Source organism: Triturus cristatus, chromosome 5_1 (assembly GCF_964204655.1).
Source record: "Triturus cristatus chromosome 5_1, aTriCri1.1, whole genome shotgun sequence".
NCBI classification, from domain to species: Eukaryota; Metazoa; Chordata; class Amphibia; order Caudata; family Salamandridae; genus Triturus; species Triturus cristatus.
Window position 1 is genome coordinate 240,906,378 of NC_140587.1, and position 22,152 is coordinate 240,928,529.

The 22,152-nt window shown below is 46.4% G+C and overlaps 1 protein-coding gene across 2 annotated transcripts in view; it reads right to left on the reverse strand.

Annotated features, from left to right (window-relative positions):
* KHDRBS3 (KH RNA binding domain containing, signal transduction associated 3) overlaps positions 1–22,152 on the reverse strand; it is a 203,513-nt gene that overhangs the window by 41,581 nt on the left and 139,780 nt on the right. Inside the window, exons 6-7 of one of the 2 annotated variants that reach the window (XM_085604065.1) lie at positions 3,853–3,873; positions 1,107–1,302 (exon numbers count right to left, since the gene is read on the reverse strand). In XM_085604065.1, the coding sequence (XP_085460191.1) occupies positions 1,107–1,302; positions 3,853–3,873 (217 nt within the window). The remainder of the gene's footprint in view (positions 1–1,106; positions 1,303–3,852; positions 3,874–22,152) is intronic. The other variant, XM_085604066.1, reaches the window with a different exon arrangement.

The following is a 22,152-nucleotide window of genomic DNA, read 5'->3' on the forward strand; positions in this document are numbered from 1 at the left end:
TTGCCTAATCATTCTGATTTTTGGTACCTAAAATACATATAAAGATAGTTGTAATTTTTGCAAATTGGTTTCGGAGCTATTCCTGAGTGTGTGTCTCATTTCTTGCTTTTAGGAGTACAACAAATGCTTAGCACTACCCGCTGATAAGCCTAACTGCTAGCCCACACTACCACAAATAGAGCGTTAGTATTATCTACCTTTGCCTCTGTATACCAATCTGGGTCTCACTGGACTCTGCGCAGTGTACTTCGTTTTAGTACACTATGTAGACAACCAGTTTCCTACAGACACCCACGACAATAATTCATGCAAAGCTGCAGTGAGGACCTGCCTTTCATGCTATAGTGACTGCCAGCAATGACCGGCAACACGAGAATTGCACTTTACACAACAGCAACGACAGCCTGGGGAGACCACCAATGCGATGCTCCAGCAATGACCCGCCATGACACCGGACTGGCTCTTCGCACTACAGTGATGGCAGCCCAGGCCTCCCAGCCGACTCTGCGTGCTACAGTGATGGCCATCTGCAATGCTCTCCCTGCTCCTCAAGGCCTCCTCCAATGTGAACAGATCTCTTCACACCGAACTTTAAGAAGGTAACTCCTTTATCAGTACTAACCTGATCCCTGCCACTCTGTATCTGGCCCACGCTCCATTGTGGTCGGCGTGAACTTGTGCTTTTTTTGTGGTCTTGCACAACCAGTGGAGTTGTGTGCTTCTAGGGGCTACATTTATTTGAAATGCTCCGGTTCTACTGATTGGAGTTTTGACGTTCTGATTTTATTTTATTAACTAAATGTGACTCTATTTTTCTAAATTGGTTTGACATTTTTCTTGTGTTGTGTTTTCACTTTATTACTGTTTGTGTGTTGCATAAATACTTCCCATATGGGCCAAGCTACCAGAGGTTTAAGCACAGGTTAACGTAGTGTCTGTTACGGTTCAACCTGACAAGGATTGTGTTTGTTGCCTGAGTAGGACTTCCACCCACCTCAACCAATAACCCACTTTCTTACAGTAAGTGAAATCAAACACAATAAGGTTCTGCCAAAAGCTAGAATTTCTTAAAACTCGTGTATAAAGATAATCCAGATTGTACTTACATATTCACCATAGCTCTCTGGAGCTGATGCTGGTGGCAGTGGAGCAGGTCGATAAGCTGGTGGTGGTGGTAAGCCTCTAGCTCTGGAGGACAGTCCACGAACACGTGAAACAGCAACCCTTGCAGGTGGAATCCCCCGGGGTGCAGCAGCTCCTCTCGGGACGCTTGCCGATAAGGGTGGCACTCCACCTCTGCCCCTATCAATTAAAAAATCAGTCATTTTATAAATGTGTTCCAAAATGCAGAGGGATACACAGGTGGGAAGTGAAACTCAAAACATCCAGGAGGCTTTAAATAACACTTAAAATGTATACAAAAGGGCTTGTGCTGTGTAAGATGTCAGGTTCCACTGCAGAGCAGTCACAGCACTGCAACTAACATCTTCTTTGTGTATCTACAGATAAACAAATATGTTGCACATTAAGACTTTGGGCAGAGAAGCAGACCCAACCTGCCCTACCAGTACCAACCCATACGAGGCAGCTTTGACTGTGTACTTCGCTTTGCACCGCTGGGACAGCTTGAACGGATGCTTGCAAAGGCGGGAAACTAAATTTCTTCTCAGTTTCATAATGTCCCTGTATTTCAAACATTTTTAATGAGCTACCTACTAGTACCAGGGGTGTAACGAAGAAGTGCAGGGCGACCCCCACTGTATCTATGGCATCCAGCAAAGGAATTAAATAAAGCAACTTAAAAATTGCATGAATCGACAGGCTGGCTGAGGACTGTCTGCTCTGGAAGAGGTGTTAAAAAAACACCAGCAGCAGACGTGCAGTTAACTCTGCGGGACCCTAACGTGTGCAGGCTCACCCCTCCTGGCACGGCCACTCTCGCCCCGCCTTCTCGCCCTCCTTGTGATTGACAGCACTGGGCTCGTGATGTTTGCAGGCCAAGCACCGCCAATCACAAGAGAGAATGCGAATGCATTCTGCCCACCACGCAAGCCAAGGGCTTTGGTGGAAGGAAGGGAGCAATGCGAGGAGCCCCATGCTTTGCGCTGCCGGATGGAGGAGGTACATTTTAAAAACAAATTATTCTAGGTTACTTCAGGGAGGAACTACGGCAGGGAGATGACAGTCAGTCTGGGGGTGTGCAACTGCAGCAAGTGTGCCGCCCCAAGCCCTACGCTTAACTCTGCGAGGGACTTATCTATCAACAGTGCAGCAGGAGCAGTGGCACCAGGCTCAGAGGATGTGAATTACAGCTGCTGCTTATTACCAAGTGGTGAGCTGGGGAACGAATTTGCTTTGCTGACATTAGGTCCACTGGCACCCTTTCTATCAGGGGCGCAGCTATCAATGAGGCAGCAGGTGCCCCAGAGGGCTGACGGGCCCACCGAATCCTGATTATTTCTGTACTTTACTATCCCAACAGGAGTCAAACGTGCCGTTGCTATGCCACCGCTCGCTATGCCACTGCGCAGAACCGGTGATCTCTGCGCGTAGAAGGGTGTGGCACTGAGTCAGGGATCACTTATGGCGCTCTGAAACTTATGTCTGCTGCATATCTTTATCTCAATGCAAATTCTATTTTTCAATGTCACAGTAGTTACTATACACTATACTCAAAAGATATAAAGATATCAATAATACTGAAGCCTGCGGCCTGCAATAAAGGCCACTAGTGCGGCCAGGCCCAGGAGAGTGACCTGCAGATTTGGAATCAAACCACCGCAGGTTAGAATGAAGTCAAACACAGATCAGGATAAAAGTGTTGTTGAGGAAGACGCTTTTGTGTGCATAAAATGGTTAAAAAGTCATTTTAAAGATACAATTTGCAGACATCAACTATCAAAGAGACATAGTTTGCATTATTTATTAACAATTTCCTGACCCCAGCATGCTTTATTTGCCATTATATCTGGATGACTCCGATGCATTCCATTGATTCTTCATTCAAAAGGTGAACACAACACATAATGCAATGACTGACAATGAACGGGATATGAGGGATATCCACCCTGATGAGCACAATCCCAATCCTCCAGCCTACTTTTCCATTAAATGTATCAAAGTATCCGAGGAAGCTTGTCTTCTACATCTCCGACATCCGTGTCCTCACTCACATTAGTGGCAAAAAACTTGGTAGAAAATCGTTGCGCCGTTTATTTCAACATTAATACGTCAATGTACTTCATCAGGGGTTGTAACCAATAAAAACAAATGGTGTAAAATAATGGGATACACTACAACCGCAAAAAGCCACCCTGCAATGCACGAAAGCGATATAGCCAGTATCATATAGCATTTCGACTCACAATTTCTACATTATGAGTCTTTGGGATTTGCATGGAAAAGGGCGGTAAAGAGGTGTCCTCCTTTTAGTGTCTCTTGCAAGGGTAAGTGTCAATGGTTTGCAAGTGTGGCAGATTAATGACTCCTGAAGGCAAGCACTATACCTTTGCTGAGTAGAAGCAGTCCTTGGCGGGAAGACAGCTTCCACTATGGGAATCTCAGTTGTGGGCATAGGGGTTGGAAGCAGACAGTGGTCAATTGGACCTCTGCATGTAAAAGTTGTTTTGAAATGCACCCCAGTTACTTCACTTGTGCCCCTACCCATTTAAACCTAAAAATTGCATCCCACCTATGGAGAATAAACAGGCGTAGGTTGGGGAAAACTGATCTCTGGTCCCACATATATGATTGTTGTACATTTAAAGCACAAAACAAGTAATTATATAAAAATGACAACACTAATTCCAGAAAACTCAGATGTACTCTTTTTCTTAGAACGTGAATACTCACCTCGTTCCAAACTTTCCGTTGCTTAAGAAAAAGAAATATAGATAATTTTACAATAATGAAAGTTGTTCTTACAGCTTAATAATGTGTTGTAAAACAGATTGAAATGGGCCACAAATTATTGATAGAGTTCATAACATGCTATATTACAATGCATATGCACAATTTTATAGTATAGAACGTAAGTGCACAAGAACACATAAAGCGATCTGTTGGCGGTTTCATATTTGTAAGCATTCAATTATATTTCACCAGGGAGACTGATAGAGACTAGGCAGTTACATGGTCAAAATATCATTTTAAATTTATAGAATTGATTATATTTTGAACGGATAATCGATCCACGCTATTGGCCCACACAACTTACATCACAGAAATTTGAGTTGCTGTTTTGTTTTCAAAATACTATATAATCAACGTGACACTTAAATTACCCATTAGCAGCACCTGGGTTCCATGTTTGTAAATTCTAAGTCACTGACTGCAGGTCAGGAAGCAGGGTGGATTCCAAAATTTAGTGATGAAAATGTACAGGGCAATACTGCAGATACAATCTTTATCAGTTGAAATAGTTTTTTAGTGAAGGAAGGAACGACATCGGAAATTTTTCTATATCGCTTTACCCCTCCTCAGGCTTGTCTAAGTTTAAAACGTTGTAATGCCTAGCCATAATAGAGTGATACTAGAACTCACAACAAGATGTTCACAAGGGAATGTCTGATGCGAAAAAATGCCTCAATATACTGTGGAACATAAATGCATTTCTATTAAACGATTATCAGGTGGTTCTAATGTCCATGCTGGAGGAGAAAATTATGGAGGAGAAAAAAAGACAGACTAGTAATAATGTGTATTTATAAAACATATATAAAAAATGCATTATGGTATGAAAACCTATAAATTGATATCAACATATGAATGTTTATCTTCTGTTGCAGAAGGTTCCTTAAGAAATACAGAGTTTTACAGATTTAAAGGGAATGACACAAATGGCAAGAATGTTTTTGTGATTTTTATCCCCAAGAGTCAATCAAAGAATAGCTACTTAGTTGTAATCCTAGCTTTCCTATAGGGGAAAGGGAAATCTTAACTTACTCCAATTGAATTGTCCTACCTACATGCAGATCAGGATCACAGAGCACTTTTATAAAATATATTCATCACACTTTTCTTTTATAAAATCCGATATCTACACATAAATATTTTGGCAAACTTTTGCAAACTCTGTTGGTCTACCTTCTTCTATTTTCTTTAAAAAAAAGAAGCCAATTTTAAAGTCAGAAAATGTCACTACTTAAAGAAAAGTTAAAACCTTTCATAAACATTTACAAAGAGAAAGTGAGATAAAAAAGGATAACCTAGCTAAACAGCCTGAAGCCTAAAGAAGCTGGAAGATTACTCCAACAGTATCCTGGCCCTATCAGAGACAGTTAAATCTGTTCTCTGTTTTTTAGGAATCAAGGCTCCATAGAGAATAGTGGATGTGAGAAATTGGGTTGCTGTTTGAATGGAGAGTGACCCCTGTTCAAGCAACAGCCACAATCCCTGTCAGGGTGAACCACCAAAGTCCCTAAATTAACCTGTGCTTAACCCTCTGGTAGCTTGGCACAAAAGAAGCCAGGTTTTACTTAGATCCAATGTGTAAAGTATTTTATGCAGCACGCAAACAGCAATAAAGTAAAAACACAAAACAAGAAAATTCCCACACCAATTTAGAAAAATTTAGTACATTTAATACATTATTTTACACTGAAAAGACAAAAATCCTAGCAGTAGAGCTGGAGCTATACATTTTTTAAGTTCAAGGTAAACATTACTGCCTAAAAGATCAAAGTGCCAACTGTGGACATCCAGTTGCACCAGAACTGGTTCAAAGTCGAAACATATTGTCAACCACGATGGAGCACAAGTTGGATAGAAGAAGGGGATTGGGCCCGGTTGACGCTTACCTTCAGACTTAGGCAAAATTTCAAGAAAAAGTGTTCTGAGAATGTAAAGTTCAGTGAGGCAAGGCTGCAGGTGGTGTCCAAGAAGGCAGAGTCATCATCGGGGAAGATGCTGGTCGAAGTTGTGGTGAAGATTTCTATGTTCGGGCTTGGTCTCTTTTTAGGAAATTGAAAATCTCCAGCCTGCCAGACCTGGGCTCTTGGAAGTGTGCCTAAGGTGCTCTGCCAGCCTCTGTGGATTCAGCGGAAAGATGTATCTCCTCTGCTGCACAGAGCAACCCTGAGCAGAACTGACACATCGCCGTTGCTGTGTGGATCAGAACCATTGCAAAATCCTGCATTGCAGTCCAATATCTCATTGGAAGCGCTGCTGAGCAACGTAATCCTCGGTACAGGCCCTTGCGTCCCTCGTCGGCAATGCAGGACCTCGCACCGCATCCTCGCCTCATCTTTGATCTGGCACATTGCTTTGGCTGCCCGACGCATCTTTGACGTGGATCCTCGTTACCACTCCGCAAAGCAGGATTAAAGGTACTCTGTTCAGTGGTCCAACTGGGTCCCTGTAGCAGGCCAGGGCTCCATCGCAGTAGGCCTGAACTTGTGACTTTTTCCTGGTCCGGCAGAACTAGATATCCACAGTTGGTGCTTTGTGCCTTTTGGCACTATTTTCTCAAGTTTTTTTTTTATATATCCGGGTATACTGATTGGATTTTTGTCGTTGTGGTCTTGATTTACTCATTAAAAAATACTCTATTTTTCTAAATTAGTGTGGGAACCTTTTTTGTGTGTTTTCACTGTTTTACTGTTTGAAGTGTTGCACAAACATTTTACACATTGCTTCTGAGTTAAGACTGACTAATATGCGCCAAGCCATCCAAGGGTTGAGCACAGGTTCATTAAGGGTTCATGGTGACTTTAACTTGAGATGATTTGTAGATGCTGCTTGAGAAGGGTTTCACCCCATCAACCAGTAACCCAATGTCTTACACTGGTGGACAGCGGTGAGGATTTGGGGTTGTGTTTGGGCAGTGCCAATAGTGTTACACTATCACCCCACCTAAATCATTTGATTCCATTTCAAGTTTTTAAATTCTACCTGATAGGGGTATTTTTTGTTTTTCTAAATCTGCCCTAATTCTTAATACTATACTGTCTGAAAACCCATACCTGAAGTATTGGAGTTTGAGCTAGCCACCCTGAAAGTTACACTGTGGCTGAGCTTAAACAGTTATGCAAAGAAAGGGGACTACAAACGAAGAAGGGCACCGAAGAGTTGGACCTGCAGAAAGCTCCGAGGGCCTGGGCAGATGTCCACCAGTCGATGACAGCCACAGATTAGCATGATGATGATGATGTAGTGGAAGAGCAGTATCAGGATCTCAACACCATCCCTAAAAAGCAGCTGTCAGTGGAGGAGAATGACCCACCCCCTGAGTAAGAACACCCAGCCAGAGTGGGAAGCAGTGTGTCCTTGCATAGCCTGTCCCCAGAAGAGCAGGCAGACAGGAAGTCATCAGGGGAGTTCAGGCTACAGATGGCCCAACTCAAAATCAAAATCAAATCAAATCAAAAGACCTTTATTCGAATTACTTGAATTCATAAAAGTACAGACATAAAAACAGTTCATTAATACAGTATACAAAATTCAATATTTTTAAAAATTAAAAAGAGAACTAAAACAGCAATCTTTCAGGGGTTTTCCATCATATTACGTACACGGATTATTAATCTTAAAAAGGTACTAGTACGAAAGGTCAGTTCCTCTGTATCCAGGGAGAGTAACATCAAGCGGGACTCCTCCAAGGAGAGGGGTCTTTGTTTTCTAAAATAAGGTGTTAAAAACCAGTTAATGTATTTTAAATAAAATTTACAGAAAAAAAAAATGCAGATCATTCTGTTTGCTGGTACCATCACAGGGGCAGGGGTTACGTTCTGTGGTGTGATTATAACCCAAGGGGAAGCCCAACAGAAGTTTTATGGAGCCTGCCCTTAATCGAAATAACAGAGACCTCTCCCAACTGGACATAGGAAGAGTAAGATAAAGTGGGAGGTGTTGCCTGGGCAGGTCATTCTCCATGTATCTGACAACAGTTGATTTGGATATTTCCCTTTCCATCCTTTCAGTTTCAAAGAGTGCATATAGTGCTTGTTTAACCTCTACCTTATCTTGACATCCGATTCTGGAGGGATCTGAGAAGAGATCTCCTTTGTTCACGGCACTTAGTAATTTTAGGACTCCAGCAAGCCATGGAATTGAGAGACCGTGGTCACATTTAAGACAATCTTTAATTATATCTTGTGTTAAGGAGGCTGTGTTATTCCTCCAGATTCTCAGCCAGAATAGGGCTGGTCTACTTCTGATAAAATCGCTGATATAAGGGAGGTTCAACTCTTTGTGACAAATAAGTTCAGAGGACGAAATTGGGGCACCCAATACTTTCCTACAGAAACGTGTCTCTTCTCGTTGGATACCGGGGTTTTTAGCAGGGGCCCAAACTTCAGCCCCGTAAGTGGCAACAGGGATACTGCAATCTAAAAAAATTTAAAATAGCACTGGTTGCACCTCATTTTTTAGGGCGTGGGAGACTCAATATTGAGTTGATGGCCTTCGAGAACTTACTCGTGGCGTGGGCGAAGTGCCCACTCCATGAGTTGTTCGCAGCGAAAGCCACCCCAAGGTATATAAAAGAATTTGCATAATCAAGTTTATCAGACCCGATGTGGATGGTATTAAGTTTCCGTTTACCAGGTCCGCATAACATAACAAAAGATTTTTTAAAATTCACACGCAGGTCTAATCCCTCCATATGATGTACAAAATTTTCCACAAGCAAACGGAGGGCGTTAGGGGTGCGGGCCATAAGGACCGCATCATCTGCGTATAATAGAACTGGCAAAGGATGCCCCTGTACAATTGGGACATCTCTAGTTACTTGTTTTAAAACCTTTGCTATGCCATTGATGTAAATAATAAACAGCAGGGGTGCTAAAACGCACCCCTGTCTAACCCCCCTACCAATTTTTATGGCTCCGGAAACTTCGCCCCCCGACCCAATTCTAACTTGAGCCCTAAGGTCAGTATAGAGATACGCCAGGAAATGCACTAAAGGCTCGTCCAGTCCGTAATTGAGAAGCATGGACCACAGTTTTGATCTGTTTACCAGATCAAACGCAGATGAAAGATCCATGAAGGCGAGGTATATAGGGGACGATCGAGCGACGGTATACTTATCAATTATTAATTTTAAATTCAAACATTGCTCGAACGTGCCCACCCCACTCCTAAATCCCATCTGACATGGATCCAGTAGGTCAGAATCTTCCACCCACTCTACCACCCTGTTGTAAATAACTCGCCCAAGTATTTTTAAAGTGTTGTCCAATAGCGAGATTGGGCGATAGTTAGCTGGATCTGACCTATCGCCCTTTTTATAAATTGGGACAATAATACTAGAAGACCACGTCTTAGGGATGGGCGCTCTTGACAAACTGTTAAAAACATTATGTAAAATTGGTGCCCATAGGTCTGGACTATGCTTTATGATGTCTATGGGAAGACCGTCTGGTCCAGGGGCCTTGTTGCCAAGGCTCTCTCTGACGGCTGTCACCACCTCGGAATGATCAATCCGCAGGTCTCGCAACTGTCCCAGATCTGAGGTGATTGTTTCTTCAAAGGGAGCAGCATATATATTGGAAAAGTGGGCTTCCCAAGTGCTACTGGTTATATTGCAGCCAATTGGGGATAGATGTTTACCCATGTCGCGCATTTTCCTAACTGCGGTCCAAAATGGCCCACTGCTCTTCATGTTGGCGCTGACAACCAGGGACTCCCACTGTTCCATCAGGAGTGCCGCCTTTCTTTCAGCTATTTTTTGTTTATAAAATTTCCTAGCTGATTGTACCTCCACTATATTCCTTGGCTTAATGGTTAATACCCTGCGTAGTTCCCTATTTGCCATAGAACAGGCAGAGTCGAACCATCTTGGGTCTTTCGCCTTTGTAGGTAATGGGACTAACAAATAATTTTTGATTGCCACGCATAGTTTACCAAAATCGGTGACTATTCTGTGGCAGTCCCCGTCTGGTGATGAGCAAGAGTTTATTAATACGAGGTGATCATTTTTTACACGATCCAGTAGGGCTTCACATTCAATTCCCCTCCATTTTAGACGGAGACCATCACCTGATGGCGTAATATCTCTTTCACCATTAAATTTAACATATACTGGGCTAGGGCCCAAGTACAAAGTGACTATAAGGGGGTTATGGTCTCCATATAATGTCTCAACCACATTTGAGTCAGTGACACAATCTATTAGGTAGGGGGATGTGAAAATAAAATCAATCGTCGAGTGTGAATCTCTCCCTCTATGCGTTGGGGCACAAATCATCCTTGGAGATTGGCTTGCTTCCATTACATTACTAAGGATGTGTTCATTTAATATCTTAACAAGCTCAATACCTCTACGGTCTGCTGAATCTGGGCAGCTTTTATCCTCTAATCGATGCTTTTCTGGAATCTTCGCATTAAAATCACCCCCAATGAGAATCCCTGACTTCTCGTCTGTGCCTATATTCATGTTTGTTTCAAGGTGTACCAATAAATTAGAAAGTGCTATATAGTTCCTATTTGGTATTGAATTAAAATCATTATTGTAAAAATTAATTAAATAAATCTTGGTCTTTCGCTTGTATTCGAGAACCTGAATATTTGGGTTCCCGAATGATAAATCCTTAAAAGTACCACCGGCCAATATCCTGATCCCAATAAAAAGTCCTCCCATTGCACGACCAAAGGCAGGCTTAGAGGCAAACACACTAAAACAATGATAACCCTCTAGGTGCACGTTCCCTACGGCCCAGGTCTCTTGGAACATGATGATATCTTTGCCATCCAATAGCTGGACCCACTGAGGGTCGGACAGTCTAGATTCTATGCCTGCAACGTTCCAGCTAAGGATTGACAAGTCACAGCCACTTGGGCAGCTTAAATGCTTGTCCCTGGTAATCTGCCTGGGGTTAATTTGGAGGATTGTTGTAACGTCCTCACATGCGACTGGGAATTCAACCAAGGCAGGCTGTACGGCCATGGGTTGAGGTATAACAGTTTTTGTAGAATCTAGAAGTTCCTCAATTGCATCGGCTGCCTCTACACGTTCACTATTCCTATCACTATCCCCCAGTCAGTCCAGTTCCTCTAAGTTTGAAAAGGCATGTTCAAATCGATTATATGTTGGAACGTTATACAGGTACCTCCTCTCATGCTCATCCGGGTAAATATTTTGATTGGTCACTGCATAGGGCTTCACCCTGGGAATGTGCTGGGGTACGACTAAGAAAGGGGGATATGACATTTGGTGTGCAGGTGGTGCAATCACGTTATCCAATGAAAGGCCATTTCTAGTATCAGGATGTTGGCCCTGGTGGTAACGTCGATTGTTAATTCTAAAATCAGTATTAATGTCCTGGCGGTGTCCCAAGAAAGGAGTCCCAAGACTAGGATTAGGATCTATTAAGTGCCTATAAAAATACCCAAGGAGGAGAAGTGTAGTGTTATATTCCCAATGGGAGGGCTGTGGGGCTTTTGCTAGCGTGCATTGGGCCCATAGAGGGGACTTAAAGTTTATAATTATACAGTCCCCTTCAAACTTTTTCCTTAAGGGGCCCACCCACCCCACTCTTTGGGTATGAATAATCTCTCCAGCGCCATCCATCGGAAATTGACAATGTCTAGATAGCCAATGGAGAGTTCTGTTTTTTAGGCTGACAAAATTTTCCTCTTGATCTTTCCTTAGCTTAGGGACATTGGCTAAGACCAGGACGTAAGGTCCGCACTCTGGGGGTAAACTGATACGGGCCGGAATTTGCTTAGCAGTTGTTAAAATAGATTGGTCCGGCTTAGGTGAGGGGGGGGGATGAATCAGGTAGGACATCAGTATTGGTTTGACCAAAATATGCCATATTACTTTTAGAGACAGTTTGAGCCATCGCTATGGGGGTGGCAACCTTGGGGAGTGTTGGTTTGGGTGCCCGTTTGGCACGATGCTCCACAGATGGTAGGCTTTTACTTGTGCCTGGTATTGGGGGCAGCAAGGGGACACTATTATTAGTTTTATTAGACATTTTGGGCTGATTTATTTGGACATCATCAGTGGTGGTAGTTGCCCCTAGAGAGGGCAACATTTCTTGATGGCGCCCTGAACTTAGTTTAGAAACATGATCAGTCAGCACTCTCATCCTTTTTTCTATATTTGAAACATGTAAATTCAGAGGACCCAAGAGAGTAGATATCAGTGTCTCCAGTCTCCCCCAAAATCCCTGAGCCCCTGACACTGTGTTGATTTCTATAATGGACGAATCCATCCTGCTAGATAGGCCAACCTCTTTAGCCTTATCTAGTACTACGGGGGCAACAGACCTCCGTGGTTGGCTGTTCCCACCCTTCTGTTTATTTTGTACAGGCTCAATATTTTTCCGTTTATTCTTAGCTTTTTGCCTCTTTGCTTTCTGGCCCCTTGTTTGCATTAGTCCGCTAGTGCTTTTATCCCCACCTGAGTCCAAAGCATCAAAGTCATGGCAGAAGTCAATCCCTTCTGTGTGAATCAAATTGTCAACTGGAGATGGCAGAAGATCCAGGTCCCTATTTGGGCTTGGCTGTAACATAGTCGGAGTTGACGATAGCCTAGTGTCCGTGGGCAGGTGGTCGTAAGATACTATATTTCCATTAGTGTGGTTCTCTTTGGTGGCTGTGCCCGGAAGCCCCGCATAGGATGTAGCAAGTAGAGAATCAAGGGATTTTTCAAAGGAGTTATCATGGTGCATAAACAAGGGCAGGCTTGGTGGGAGCGAGAGGCGTCTTTCAGTATTCTGAATAGCCTTGGCAACGATCCCTATTGTTTTTTGCAACATTTTATCTATGGCCGTTAGGCTTGGCAATGGGGTAGTAGGTGCTGCATGTTGTTTGGGCTTACCCGGTCTTCTGGATGCTGCTGACGTCTTTTTCCCCATAACGGATGTCGATGCGGGTAGCCAGAAGTTGTTTCTCAGCCAGATGCCCCCGGGCCAGCGAAGTTAAGGGGGGTGGCCCAGCCCTGCCTCTGTCTGCCCCTGACGGCCACAGACGGCCCGCCCTCTGCCCGGGCTCAGCCGGCGCCGCCCGCGCGTGTCCCGCGACGCGGAGGGAGCCTCTGCTTATGTAGCGCCTCCGGGCGCGGAACTGGCCGGAAGGAGGTCCTGGCGGAAGCAAAGGATGCCGGGAGCTGTAGATCCCCCCCACTGCGGCCAACGATGGAGAGTGGCGGCGAGGGGAACACACAGCGTCAGCGTCCCGTTACAGCCTGGTGGTCTAGTGGTCTTCGCCTGGTAAGTCCCGCTGCTTTGTTTGCTTACAAATGATCCCCCCGCTCCACTGAGGGAGCCTCTGCTTATGTAGCGCCTCCGGGCGCGGAACTGGCCGGAAGGAGGTCCTGGCGGAAGCAAAGGATGCCGGGAGCTGTAGTTCCCCCCCACTGCGGCCAACAATGGAGAGTGGCGGCAAGGGGAACACACAGCGTCAGCGTCCCGTTACAGCCTGGTGGTCTAGTGGTCTTCGCCTGGTAAGTCCCGCTGCTTTGTTTGCTTACAAATGATCCCCCCGCTCCACCGAGGGAGCCTCTGCTTATGTAGCGCCTCCGGGCGCGGAACTGGCCGGAAGGAGATCCTGGCGGAAGCAAAGGATGCTGGGAGCTGTAGTTCCCCCCCACTGCGGCCAACGATGGAGAGTGGCGGCGAGGGGAACACACAGCGTCAGCGTCCCGTTACAGCCTGGTGGTCTAGTGGTCTTCGCCTGGTAAGTCCCGCTGCTTTGTTTGCTTACAAATGATCCCCCCGCTCCACCGAGGGAGCCTCTGCTTATGTAGCGCCTCCGGGCGCGGAACTGGCCGGAAGGAGGTCCTGGCGGAAGCAAAGGATGCCGGGAGCTGTAGTTCCCCCCCACTGCGGCCAACGATGGAGAGTGGCGGCGAGGGGAACACACAGAGTCAGCGTCCCGTTACAGCCTGGTGGTCTAGTGGTCTTCGCCTGGTAAGTCCCGCTGCTTTGTTTGCTTACAAATGATCCCCCCGCTCCACCGAGGGAGCCTCTGCTTATGTAGCGCCTCCGGGCGCGGAACTGGCCGGAAGGAGGTCCTGGCGGAAGCAAAGGATGCCGGGAGCTGTAGTTCCCCCCCACTGCGGCCAACGATGGAGAGTGGCGGCGAGGGAAACACACAGCGTCAGCGTCCCGTTACAGCCTGGTGGTCTAGTGGTCTTCGCCTGGTAAGTCCCGCTGCTTTGTTTGCTTACAAATGATCCCCCCGCTCCACCGAGGGAGCCTCTGCTTATGTAGCGCCTCCGGGCGCGGAACTGGCCGGAAGGAGGTCCTGGCGGAAGCAAAGGATGCCGGGAGCTGTAGTTCCCCCCCACTGCGGCCAACGATGGAGAGTGGCGGCGAGGGGAACACACAGCGTCAGCGTCCCGTTACAGCCTGGTGGTCTAGTGGTCTTCGCCTGGTAAGTCCCGCTGCTTTGTTTGCTTACAAATGGCCCAACTCATGATGGAGGAAAGGAAATTGAGTCTGAATGTGAAAACAATGGCTCATGAAAGGAGTCTCAGTGGGCTGAAACTTAAGGCAAAGCAGTCAGGTTCCAGCAAAGGTGGCAGCAAAAAGAAGGTCCATATCACCAAAGACCAGGTACCCAGTTATGTGGTGGGGGATGACAGTGATAAATTGTTTTCAGCTAAGGTGACCCTGACAGTACACAAGATCCCAGAGGAGCAGTGGGGTGTGGTCTGTGGAAGCATATGCCTCCAGTAGGCAAGGACACTTCCAATTTTAGAAGTAGAGGGCCAAAGCAGGTACACTTCCATGAAAGCCATTCTTTTAGCTAAGTTTGGGCTGACTTCTCTAAAGTATCATAAGAGGTTCGGGGACAGCCACAAACTCCCCAATCAGTTGTGGTAGGATTTCCTGGATTACTCCAACAAGGAACTGAATGGCTGGTGAGAGGCAGCAAAGTTATTGATAACAATGTGCTGTACAACTAGTGTAGGACGGTAGGATACTTCTGCATGGTTACCACCACTTTTTGCTTGGTGCTAAGCTGTTTTTGACGATTCTGACTGGGATCCTCCTAATCAGGACCCCAGTATCTCTGCTTTCTCCCTTAAATTGTTATGTTGAGTACTTAGGTACATCCCAGATTGGATACTGAGTCACCCTTGCCAGTCCCTAGTATATGGTACTAAGGTACCAAGGGCATAGGTACCCCAGAGGTCCCCCTAGGCTGAAGCATGCATTATGTCCCATGGGAGACCATTCAAACTGCAACTACAGGCCTGCCATTGGAGCCTGTGTAAGTTGGTGCTAGCACCAGTTACGAAAGATATAGGTTTCCTATATCTAGGCTCACTGCACTTAAAATCTATAAGTCAACCCTATAGCAGGTCTTTGCAAACCTAAAGGCAGGGTGCTTGGTTTTAAGTGTGAGAGTGCCCCTGGATGAGGATGACACCCCTACAGCCTATGGAGTCCATTTTCCCGGGGAGTAACTGAAGCAGCCATATACCTTATAGAGGGGCACAGCGTAATTACGCAATGACCATCTTGAAATTGGCTGCCATGAATCCTATCATGTTTGGTATCAAACATGTTGGATTCATACCCCCACACTTTACACTGTGTGGGAGGTATGATTCCAAGCACTGGAAAAGCCCTCCGTTAGGCTCTCAGTGTTCCTAGTGCCAGCCTTCTGACCCGGACAGCACAAAATGGTTGCTGACGACAAGAGACACGATTCTGCCCTCCTGTTGCTGAGCCAAGCTTGAGCAGGGGAATGCAGACCACCTCCCAGACAGGATTTAGTGTTTTAGGACCGGGTGGGTGAGGTTGCCAGAGTCACTAAGTCTGCATGAGGGGCTCATTTTCTGCCTCTGTGCATAGACCAGTTCAAACCAGCTCTGTGAGTCATTGGCTCTCGCTCTGGCATGAAACTGGACAAAGGACATGGAAGTACCTTCCCCCTGTCCAGAACCTCCCCTGGGAGGGTCCTCTGAATTTCCTTAGGCTACTTAATGGCTTACCTGTTGGTGGGTCCCTAGATTCGTCGTGGGACAAGATTCAATTCAGACACCACTTTTTCTTTTACAGTATGGGCACTCTGGACTTCGCTGGACTTCGTTTGGGCTCAACTTCATTCCCCTTCAAGTCTGCTGCATCATCTGTGCCTGTGCACCATGCAAGAACCTTCCAAGGCCTGTGGAAGGAATCTCCCTTGAAGTGAAGGAGTCACTTCCCTGCACTCACAGGCACCGCAACTAAGTGGACCGGTCTCCTGAGCTCCTCCGGACTCCGAAAGGTTCTGCAACACAGGTTGTGCTTCTCCACAACTCATGCAGCCTGCCCTGCCCTCTCAGCAAGTTTGAGGCCAGTATCCCTCGTGGGGGCTGCAATAACCAAACCCCTGAGCACCGCGTCAACTTGCAGTTCCAAAGGCTTGTTGGTTTCTTCCATGAAGATCTTCGGGCTCCAAGTACCCCCAACCTCGAGAATCTCCAGAGACAGAATCTTCGGCCACATCAAATCGTTGTGCATCGTGGCCTGCATCTTTTGGTGAGATGCTTGAGGTCTTCTCGGGACTCCAGTGCCTCCGGTCTGTGGGTCCATTTGAGGGTAAACTATTTCTTTTGGGCTCCCCTGATTGCTCTGGCCTGCCCTGACTCCCCTTCTTGTGGTGAGTCCCCTGGACCTTGCTGGTCCCAACACTGCACTTTCTTTGACTTCTGTGTGTGCTGCATTTGCCAAGGCTTGTTGCTGCTCCCGCCGGAAACTGAGCACTCAGCATCCGACGTGGCATAGCTCATGCATGGCTCCTGGTCTTCCTCAGCATCGCCTGGTCCTCACAGCTACAGAGTCAAGGTCACCGTCAACTATCCTGCAACTCCTGGTGGGCATTTGTCTTCCAGATCTCCTGGTCACTCCTGAGTGACATAGACTCTGTCCCCCCTGCTTGCAGGTACCTCACAACTAGAATCCACCTTCAGTTTCCACAGGACACTCTCTCCTTCTTCAGCAACGGCACTTTCCGGTTTACGACACCACATCACATCTATGCACTTAGCTTCCCTGATGTAGGTAATGTGGGTAATAGGGTATCCACAGGTGGGGTGGCTCTCCAACCTTCTGTCTTCCACAGGGTTTCTTCAGGGTCCACTGGGAAGGGTCCTTAATCTTTAAAATTCCAACTGTGACTTACATGTAGACTTGTACAGAGCACGCAGTCCTGTTTCCACACTGCACACGCTCTCCGTGGGGTTCCTAGTCACTCACCTTGGGTGGTTCCTTGTGTCCCCAGCACTTTTACGTCCTCTCTACATTGTCTTTCTTAGAATATGGTTTGGTCCCCCCCTGGGGTCCACTGTGTATTTCGTGCTATTTATTGTATTTCTATGCAAAGTATTGTGTGCATTGTGTTTATCTCCGGGTAGGAGATATCTAAATGTGTTAGAGAGAATTATATAATAAATTCATATTTTAAAAAAAACCTTGTGTGGGTCTTTTTCCTTTAATCTATATTATAAGATTGCATTCTGGTAAAGCAAGCTGCTTTACACTCCTTCTGGATTAAGCCCAAAGTCTACTCTCCACAGCTACCACTTAGAGAGCTTTCTAAGGTTGTCTAAGACCTCTTAAATCACCATAGTGGTTGTCTGGGCTGGTGCACGGTGCCCACTTACATTAGTGGAGATTATATACCAGGCTAGTTTCTCACAACTTGATTCTAAGGGAACACATGCTCAATACTTGTTTTACAGAGCTGCACAAGCACCTATTGGACAGTAGATGAATGAGGTCAGGGAATTTGCTGAGGAGTTGTACCTCTGGGTCTGAACCAGAGTATCCAAAAAGGATTCTGCAGGGACTCCCAGAAGGATGGTCAGGTGATCCCACTTGAAGAAAGAGAGGTGTGAAAAACGTAAGATGTAAGGAGTTCTCAAAAGGCCCCCAAAATAATTTCCAAGGGAACAGTGGAAGCCAGTCCCAGTCTGAAACCAAGAAGAGATTCTTTGATAAGCAAACAGGGAGGTTTGTCCCCCAATGTACTGAGTGTTACAAATATGGGCATTCCAAGGGAGAAACCAAATGTCTCAAGAGGGCACAGCACCCCACCGGTGGGCAGACACTCGGGTTGGCAATTGTAGAGCTTGGGGAGGAGGGGGTCTAGCTAGCTTTGGGGAGCAGGCAGAGGGTACCCTAGTATTCCTGGGGGATAAGAAGATGGTTTCAAAATCCCATATGCCTACAAATACTCCAAAGTTTAGGCAGTGGGTTACCATCAGTGGGCCATGGGTGGATTCTCTGAGAGGCACAGGAGCCAGTATGACTACTATAAGGAGTCAGCTGGTGTCCAAGAGTAGGTCCTCTCCAGTACATTCCACCAAGTCATAGTCGCAGACAACTGTCCAAGTCATCTACCGTTGGCACTGGTTCCATTTGTGTGGGAGGTCTCAGGATCACAAAAAGTATCTGTGAGTCCTGCCATGCCTGTAGATCGTCTGTTCGGCAATCGCCTAGAGCACACTATCTGAAAGAAGGTAGAGTTCAGGTCACACTTGGAGATGTTGGGATTGCCCGAGTGGGTCTTTATGACCACACAGTCCATGGCTGCCCAAGAAGGGAGTCCAGGGTACCTGGAGCCTGGAACAATGGCCAGGCAGGTGCCAAGAAAGGTAAGGGCAAGGGGCATGGGGCATGGAAAACCAGCACCTGAGGAGGATGCTCCTGAGCCAACCGGGGTGACCTGCCTGAACTTGCTGGATGGCAGGTTGAGGGTGGGCCCACAAACGGGGGATTCTACAAAGCGCAGAAATAGTGCCCCACTCTAGAGGGCTTCAGGCTGAAAGTTCAGGCCCAGGCAGCAGGTGATACCTCTAGAGATCACCCTATCTATTGGTAGAACAACCTCCTACATAGTGAGCCTGAGGTTCCTCGACATATGTAGCCTGCGTGCTGGTTGCCTCCCAGTGTTGCAGGGTCTTCATACTGGAGTTGGCTTATGACATTCCGCTGGGGTAAGACAAGATCTTTGCCAGGCTTGCTGCCCACATCTATTGTCCCCAGATGACAACAGCCTCAGATGCATTCTGCAGGTCCAGTCCCACCTTCCAGGCCAGTGGAAAGTCAGGGGAAAAGCTCAATGCTCCCCTGACCACATTACCTGTCATTGGCACTCCCTTTGAGAGGGTGGGCATCAACATTGTTGGTCCCTTGGACCCCAAGATAGCTTTAGGCAATAGGTTCATTCAGGTCTTGTTGGACCACTCCACTCGCTATCCAGAGGCCATCCTTCTGAGATTGGTGGCTAGGGCCCTTACAGGGATTTTTACCCACATGGGGTTCCCCAAGGAGTTAGTTTCTGACTCCACACTAACATCATTTAGGTGTCCATGTGATAGGAGTGTGGAGTGACTTATAAGCTCTCCACACTGTATCACCCCCAAATCAACAGACTTGTGGATAGATAAGACCCTCAAAGGCATGATAATGGGCCTAACTGAGCCCATGAAGTGTAAGTGGTACATGCTCTTGCCAAGCCAAGTCTTTGCCTACAGGGAGATGCCACAGAAGGGGGTTGGCTTTAGCTCCTGTAAACTCCTCTAGGGCCACTCTGTTTGTGGACCTCTCAGCCTTGTCAAAGAGGGGTGGGAGGCCCTCGGGAAACCCTCTCAAGATGTGGCCAATCACATGATGGCCCTCTGCAACCAGATGAATCACTTTTGAAAGAAGGCAAATAGCAACCTTGAAGACAGACAAGCATTTATGAGCTCTGGTATGACCAGAAGGCTACTCTGGTAGAGTTTCAAACTGGCCAGAGGGTGTGGGTTATGGAGCCTGTGGAGTCCAGAGCTCTTCAGAATCACTGGACAGGCCCATATGAGGTGAAGGAGTGGAAAGGGGTCCACCTACCTGGTGGATCTCAAGACCCCTAGAAATCCCTAAAGGGTACTCCATGTGAACTGCCTCAAACTACCCTTTGAGAGGTTCGAAGGTAACATGCTCCTGGTGACAGATAAAGGCGTGGAAAAAGAGACCAAGCATCTTCCTGACCTCATCTCGGCCCAAGACTGTGATCTGTCAGTAGAGAGTGTCTACCTCTCCCCTACTCTGATCTCAGAACAGCAGAGTGACTGTCACAAGGTGTTGAGGCAGTTTTCCTCTCTGTTCTCCCTCACTCCTTACACACCTGTAGGCACATGTCATTGGCACTGGAGACAGGTTGCATGTTAAAAATAAAATGTACAGGCTCCCAGACAAGGTGAGGGCAAATATCAAGGAAGGGGCCTGAATTCAGATTTTTCATTACAATTTTAAAAATGCCACTTTTAGAAAGTTGGAATTTTCTTGCCTTAGCCACTTACCGCTTGCAGCCTGTCTCTGGGTCACATGACTAGGTGTATCTGACAGTTGGGCTTTGTGCATTCCTCTTCTCGCTGGGCCTACCTCTACTTACACTTACTCTCCTGCCTCGACACATAGGGCTGCATACCCTGTATACTTAGTCTGGAGCCAGGACATGGGAGGCAGGATGCCTGGGGATTTCAAAGGGAACCCTCTAGAAATGTCTCCCTCAATTTAAAGGCACAAATGGGTATAAGTAAAGTACCTCACACACCCACTTTTCAGAACACTTCTGGACCTGTGGATGCTCTGCCAGGAAGAAGGGCTGCTGTGCTGCTGGAGGACTACCACTCTGCTGCTGGACAGCTGGTCTGCTGAACTACTGACGTGATGCACTGCCGCCCTGCAGTACTGACCTGTTGCCTGCTGCCCTAGTTGGCTGTACCCCTGACCAGAGCCTCGGGACAGAAGGCTCTAACAACCATGAACCCAGCACCTGGACTTTGCCGTCTGTGAGTATACCCTGCCAAGTGGTGTCACTCCAGTCCTGGGGCCTTAGAAGCAGGCCTAAGGTGCTCTGCCAGTCTCTGTGGATCTACCTGCAGTGATGCATCTCCTCTGCTGAATGGCGCAACTCCGAGCAGAACTGGCACATCGCCACTGCTCCGTGGATCAGAACTGCTGGAAATACCCACATCATATTGCAGTCCGTTACCTCATCACAACCTTACTGCTGGCCCTTGCATACCTTGCCGAAAACGCAGGAACTCACACTGCAGCCTCGCTGCATCTCGGAACCAATGCATCACTTTGGCTGCGCAACACAATGACACAGATCCTTGCAACGCTCTGCTAACCAGACTTTAAGGAGCTCCATTGAAGTTTACCTGAACTTGTGACTTTATCCCAGTTTTGCGCAACCAGATATCCACAGTTGGCACTCTAGAACTAGACTGCTTTGAAGCGGCTAAACGCATACAAACAGGTCAATAATTGACAAAAAAATGGTTTGACTGTTAAATATAATTTGTCTTACCAAGACAGAAATTCAATACTCTTCACATTCAATGACCTTTATGATGGTAAAGACAGATTTTTTCTAAAAAAAGTTGAAAGGGAAGTGTCAGAAATCTGACACTACCTTTGGGGGGGAAACTATGGTGAGCTCTCATGTCAACTTTATTGTTGAAGGAAAACCATCTACAGTTCATTATCACATATTGCCTGAACTTACTAAACGTGTAAACAGAAGCAACAGATACCAGAAAAGCTGCTTTCCAAGATGTAATCTGTAACATAGCTCTAAGAATTGGTTCAAAAGGGAGGCATAACAACTGGGAGACTTTCGTATTAAGCTCGACAGTCTCATTGTCGGAGGAAAGGCTTCCATAACCCCTACGAGAATTCTTTGTTTTTATAACTTGATCTCTGAAGAAAGATGTTGTGAAGGATATTTGCTATAAGAAGGAATGTCTACAAGATGTACCATTACGGAAGAAAAGTGCAGCTCAGCCTTTACTAAACAGGGAAGCTATGGGAGTACTGCCTCCTCCTGGCATCTGGTAAGGTAGATATTCTTTTAAATGACGCAGATGCAGAATCTCTTCTATTTAAAAAGTGTACATTGCCATAACAGATGTACACCTAACCCCATTTAAAATGTTGATGGAATCTTGTGGAAAATGTAAGTGTCCATATTGCAAGTTCAGGAGCTCAGTGTTCAACAGTGCTGGGTTAGGGTAAAGGATCTAGCCCCTGGCCATAATCAGGAGAACCGGTCTGCACAGCCCCCTGTGTGTGCACTTTCAAACTTTTTGAAGTTCAGTGCACCATGAATGATGTGTCCATTCAGGGGTTATTAGAATCTTCCAAGCAATGGTTCATATCAGTTTGATCATAACAGTTGGAATCATGGATATTAGTGGAAATACAATCAAAAGTTCAT